The following is a 6,631-nucleotide window of genomic DNA, read 5'->3' on the forward strand; positions in this document are numbered from 1 at the left end:
CTCAGGTATTTCCCTGAACAAAATACTGACATATGTGTCAGTTACTTTTATCCACAAGGCCAAAGCGAGAGGAAACACATGTCCATGGCAAGAAATGCAAACTCTGACCTTCTCCTTAAAAATACCTCAGGGTTGGGGTGAGGTTGTTCCCATGGTTCCAACTCAAATGCTCATGATGCTGAGGCTACTTCAGAAAAGAATTAATCTTGCTTTTCCTATTTGACATAAACAGACACAAGAAGTTTTAAGTTTATTTGTAGAGTGACTCCTAATACACTTAAAAATGCAGCAGTCTCCAGAGAGCAAAAACACCCACAGAGCTACTCTGAAAAGCCATTTACACTTGCTTCTCTAAAACAGAGAAATTAACACTTGCCTCCGGTAGGGCTGATGCCCTCAGCAAACCTTGATGCTCTTGTAAAGAGCAGCACTGTGGATAGAGACCAGACTGGGCCAAGCCTCAGTCATCTCCAAGGAAGAGTGCAGCGCTGATTTCTAGGCCGTCAGCTTCAAGCTCTCTCCCATTGTCCTCAGTGGTAGATGGGTCGTGTGCTTTTCCTTGGTTCCTCCTATTCTTACGAGTACAAAGTGGATTATTTTTCTCTTTGATCTTGGAATGTGAGTTTGAAATGGTCTCTCGTTTGACAGCATGTTGTAGGCAGGTATAAAACCTGTGAAGGATTAAATATATGGTTACATATATGAGTATTTTGAAAATGAATGACTGAAACAAACCTCAAACTGGTCCTCTGTTTCGAAGTGTGACAATGGCATGTTTTAACCTTATAAAGTCAACCGACTACATCTTTCTTTGCCTTATTTGCTGTAAAACTGTGTTTTCAACTATTTCAGAGCAGCACTAACAGATGAAGCCAGCCATGATGCCAGGTCTGTAGAGCACTGACTGTGTTTCCACCTCTGCCCGCTGCTTGCCTTCTTCTGGACATTCAGCTCCTCCCACCATATCACAACAGAGTGCCGAGACAGCAGCTACACAACAGGACAGACTGCATAATCCCATTGGCTAGAGAGTCTGGTTCACACACATAGAGAGTGGCTGGTGCTCAGTGGATGTAGTTTCTGCTCAGGAGGATGAAGGCTCTGGAGGTGGATGGTGATGGTTACTAATCATGTGAATGCATGCAATGCCATTGGCTAAAATGGTAAATTTCTGTTACATATATTTTACCACAGTAAAAAAGATAAAAAAAGAATCAACCGCTGGAAACAGATTCAATTACTTTGCCTTTCTGATTTCTTTATTCTTAACAATATTATATGCCAATATATTCAGCCCTTTATTCTGTTTTATTTAATATTTTACTACACAGTTGATGAAAAGAAGAGCATGGTTAACTTCTTTCTAGCCAGGGCCACACGGCTTTGTTGGATGCAGGGCCTAACCCTGCTAACAGACAAAGAAGCCCTTCCTCTGGTAGTCAGAGGCAGACCTACGAACTTCGAGTTTTCCACCTGGAAGTAGTTATGCATGAAATATCTTACAGTGTCTGTCAGTCCTTGTCTCTTCCAGTCTCCAAATCAGCTCCTTACAGACCAGGCCCTGCTCCCTGCACTGTCCTCCTTACAGAGCAGGCCCTTCTCCCTGCACTGTCCTCCTTACAGAGCAGGCCCTGCTCCCTGCACTGTCCTCCTTACAGAGCAGGCCCTGCTCCCTGCACTGTCCTGCCTGGCTCTAGACTCTGCAGGCTCTCAGCAGTTCTGCTGCTTGAGTCCCATCCCACAGAGAAACAGGCGTGGGAAATACTTTTCACAAGCATGCACGTGAACAGGACCTTCTCTCTACTAAAAATATTTTAGGGCAAGAGGAGATGGCTCAGTGGGTAACAGCGCTTGCTGCATCAGCATCAGGACCCTACTTCGGATCCCAGCACCCACGTACAAGGCTCATGAGCAGTCTGTGAGCTGCTGAGCCTGGAGGCTACTGGGACTTTCTGACTCCACCCTAACACCAGGCTGAGTGAGGAGCCCTGTCTCAAGGGGATGAGGCAGAGAGTGACAGGGCAGGACACAGGACTTTACATACATATGTACACTTGCACACAGGTACAGATACCACACACACACATGCACACATACCACGCAAACATACACATATCTACACTCATCTGCAGGTATCACACACATATATCATACATATACATATGCTTGTACACATGGGCACACACCATATAAACATATACCAGTTTCACATATATGCCACATGTGACCAGACACACATACATCACACTCACACATATATATGCACACCTATCCATATGTGCATATGCCATACACACATACATCATACTTATAAACATATATGCACACAAATAACATATACACAGACAAATATTTTCAAGTCCTTTAACTCTTAACTTTGATTGTCATGCTGCTAAGCTATTTGTGGTTGATTAACTGTTATTTGTTGGGCGCAGGTTTCCCAATTCTTTTAGAGATATGCCCTCCCCACACCCACCCGGGCTGACAGCCTTTTCTCTCCCAGGATCAGGAGTTCTGTGCCTGCATCTGGCTGCTCCCAGAGGAGCCCTAATTTGCTCGCACACTCTGAATCCACACGTATTCTTGTAATCAAGATCTTAAGACACTTTTGCCCTTCTTTAATTTTTCCCTGATTTTATATGATGAGCCTGCTCTCTTGATAGCAGCATGCAAACTATCATCTCAAAACACATTTTTGAGTCAATGGATTTAACTCATAATTTGATTTTATGGTTGGTGAGCGTGGCTCAATTAACTTTGCCAGGTGTAGAGTTAGTTGATCTTGTGCTATATTTATAAACTTGTTGAAATTCAGGGCAGAAAACAGGAGAAACTGAACTGCTGCTTCCTGCATTGTCACACCTCCCAACCCCCACAGTCCAATGTCTACCTGGCAGACAGTAGGCTTTGTGGCAGGAGTGTCCTCCGTGCGCAGCAATGTCTGCAGTCTGCTGGGCAGCTAGGCAGGTGCCAGCTGCCTGCCTGAAGGCTTTGCTTTGGTTAGATTGTCAATGCTTTGTGGCAGGATTTATCATTAATTTTCCTAAACCAGGATCTGTGCGCTGCAGTGCTGAGATGACCTCTGTACGCAAGGAATCAGCCACCCCCACCCCTGTCTCCAAGCCCAGTCTGGTACAGGTCACACAGCTCCCTAGGGGAGGCTTTCGAGTTGTGAGTGACAAAGGAGTCCACAGCAGGCACTGAGGCCTACCATGAAATACATGCTGTTTAACGATGCAGGAAACTCCTCTTTGAGGTGGCATTTCCTCCAAGTTACAGACAACACAATCAAAATACAACAGTGACTTGGTAGAACAGGACTGAGTGATTTGGTGGGACAGGGTAGGACCTAGGCTGCTCTGGAGACTAAGCCACTGCTGCACCTTTGTTCTAGCTGCAGTTGGATATCTCTAGGTAGTTAGGGGGTTCAGGCAGGCAAGGCGAGCCATGGGCTCTTCTCTAGTATAAGGACATGACTCTGATGCCAATGCAGAGATTCACTTAGATGACAGACAGACAGACATCCTGCCTACAGCCTGAGGGGCTGCTGCACAGGTCTTGAGAGACAATGAAGTTGGAAAGAAAAATGACTGACTGAGAGATACTTAGGTAGTAACGCAATGAGAGATTTCCAAAAGTGTGGGGAGAAAGAAAAAAGGAAGTTCCATAAAAAGTCCATCGCTCTGTAACTTGAAATGTACAACTTGTACAGGTGAGCCACAGTCAGATGGCTTAGTAGGTAAAAGAAGTTGTCACACAGGCCTGATGGTGTGAGATCGATCTTCAAAATCATGAAATTCACAAAGTTGTCATCTGACCTCTACAATAGTGTGCTTTGGCTCACACACACATGTACGTACACATACACACTAATGCAACACACATGCAAACCCACTCACACACTCACCACACACACCCAGTCATGAACACATATGCACAACCACTCACATACTCACCACAGACACACTCATGCACACACATATACAGTCACATATATATATATATATATATATATATATATATATACACATGCACACACATACACATGCACACACATACACACATGCACACACACAGTCATGCACACGGATGTGCACACACACAGTCATGCACACACACATACAGTCACATATATATATATATATACACATGCACACACATACACATGCACACACATACACACATGCACACACACAGTCATGCACATGGATGTGCACACACACAGTCATGCACACACACATACATACATACACACACACAGACACAGCTTGCCTAGGGGACTCGAGTGGCACTCCTTGCACACAGAAGGCAGGCAGCATCTATAGAAATGCTCTGTTTAAAGCGTGCCATATGCTTATGCTTTTGTCAGGAGGTCCAACTAGCGAGCAACAGTAGAAAGGTGTGAGCTGGGATCTAGTCTCCTGCCCAGTTGACCAGTGAGGCAATTCTAGATTTTCTCCATGACAACGGCTGGCTGTTGAACTAGCCTGGAGTCTAAGACACTGTCAGAGTAAGAGGAGGAGTCTAGGCAACATCCAGGTCAGTGTGACTCCCCTCAAGCTGTCCCCACTGCTGCCGGACTCTCTCGTTAGCAGTGTTGCTGGTGGTCACCTCTAATTGACTCTGCAAGGCTTCCTTCTGCAATCATGGAGCGCCCACCTCAGTGCGACTCCCCTCAAGCTGTCCCCACTGTTGTCAGACTCTCTAGTTAGCAGTATTGCTGGTGGTCACCTCTAATTGACTCTGCAATCATGGAGCGCCCATCTCGGTGCGCTCTAGTTCCACTGATGACCTCAGTCACATTTCTTTTCTCCATAGGACAGATATGATTACATAAGCAGTCTGGATTATCAAGACATGTGTCCCTATTCCAAGTATGACATAGGCATATATGAGTAACATGGGAATAAATAATTAACTGTACCTTCCAATTCGTCTCTTGTTTTCCTCCATTTTCTGATTTGCTATAGTTAACAGGAACTCAATATATTCCTCTGTCACCATCAGTTTTCCCTTGTGGGTTAATGGGACTTCTAATCCATGTGTACTCCGGACAGCCTGGAATAGTTAGGAGTTTAGACGTGAAGAACAGTCTCTGAAGATGAGAAACAAGTCCCAGTCAGGGCTCGGTTACAGCAGTTAACTCCTGTCACGGCATGTAGGCCCTGGATTTCACGTAACTTACCAAACTCAAACCAAGCAAAGGAGATGAAACAGGCTTCTGCAAGGACAGTCTATACTTTCTTTTTTTTTTTTTTTTCAGAGAAGGCGATAATATCAAAGAATTTAATAACTTTGTACAGTTTCAATCTCACTATAGCTTAGAAAGCTTTAGGACATAATTTAAGAACAGAAATAGATGGCACATCAACAGAGGCCTCAAGGAAAAATGAGGGTGTCTTTGAGCATCTCCTTGAGCTGAATATGGCAAGCGGGAAGCCCTGCTTCCTCTATCAGGCAGCACAGTTGCCTCTTCAGTGCTACGAGGATGCTGATCTTAGCAGCTGCTGAGGTAACAGTCAGCACATCCCTGTGCATCCCAAAGCTGGGTATAGGGAAAGCACAGAAGCACAAAACAAAAAAGCAAAACAAAGCTCATTTGCATTGAAGAACAGAAACTCATGTAATGGATCTTTACTAAGCTTCCCGGTAGCTGAGATAAACCGGAGGAACACAGCCTGGTCCCTGCCTCTAAGAGCTCACACTTAGAAATAAACAACTGCACAGAATCACAGTGTAGCATGAATCTTAAGACAGAAGAAGCACATGACGCCTTATACGTGTGCACACACTCACAAATGAAACATGCTAATAACATGACAGATGCTGTTTCTGGTTTTCATCTGTGCCCAGAACTGATCCTGTGCCACAGCTCTCCATACCCAAATACCATACCACCGGGAAAGAGCTGGCCTCTCAGGAGTGCTGACATGCCTGTGAGCACAGGTAAGACCACCACTTCTGCTCAAATTCCTGGCCCAAGAGGGACCCGCCCAGAGCCATCAGGACACAGGAACCATGGAATAGCCGAGGACAGGATCCTCCTGGTTTTGGTCTGCACCCTGGAGCTGATCCTATGCCACAGTTTTCCATACCCAAATTCCTCCTGGAGAGATCTGGTCTCCCAGGAGTACTGACAAACAGGCTTGCAGGAGGGACAAGCCACAGTCAGAGACAGCAAGACCAGCTAACTCCAGAGATAACCAGATGGTGAGATGCAAGGGCAAGAACATAAGCAACAGAAACCAAGGCTACTTGGCATCATCAGAACCCAGTTCTCACACGACAGCAAGCCCTGGATACCCCAACACACCAGAAAAGCATGACTCTGATTTAAAAATCACATCTCATGATAATGATAGAGGACTTTAAGAAGGACATAAATAACTCCCTTAAAGAAATAAAAGAGAACACAGGTAAACAGCTAGAAGCTCTTAAAGAGGAAACACAAAAATCCCTTAAAGAATTACAGAAAAACACAACCAAACAGGTGAAGGAATTGAATAAAACCATCCAGGATCTAAAAATGGAAATAGAAACAAAACTGAAATCACAAAGGGAGGCAACTCTGGAGTTAGAAAACCTAGGAAAGAGATCAGGAGTCATAGATACAAGCATCACCAACAGAATA

General features: G+C 44.8%; 1 protein-coding gene across 2 annotated transcripts in view; it reads right to left on the reverse strand.

The window, feature by feature from the left end:
* Positions 1-210: 210 nt before the first annotated feature.
* Positions 211-6,631, reverse strand: part of Tyw3 (tRNA-yW synthesizing protein 3 homolog) — a 14,779-nt gene continuing 8,358 nt past the window's right edge. For both annotated transcript variants that reach the window (XM_031375936.1, XM_031375935.1), the window contains 2 exons: positions 4,925-5,058; positions 211-671 (listed from right to left, as the gene is read on the reverse strand). In XM_031375936.1, the coding sequence (XP_031231796.1) occupies positions 461-671; positions 4,925-5,058 (345 nt within the window). In that variant the 3' untranslated portion in view covers positions 211-460. The remainder of the gene's footprint in view (positions 672-4,924; positions 5,059-6,631) is intronic.

The sequence above is a fragment of the Mastomys coucha genome, unplaced genomic scaffold (genome assembly GCF_008632895.1).
Source record: "Mastomys coucha isolate ucsf_1 unplaced genomic scaffold, UCSF_Mcou_1 pScaffold16, whole genome shotgun sequence".
In the NCBI taxonomy this organism is placed as follows: domain Eukaryota; kingdom Metazoa; phylum Chordata; class Mammalia; order Rodentia; family Muridae; genus Mastomys; species Mastomys coucha.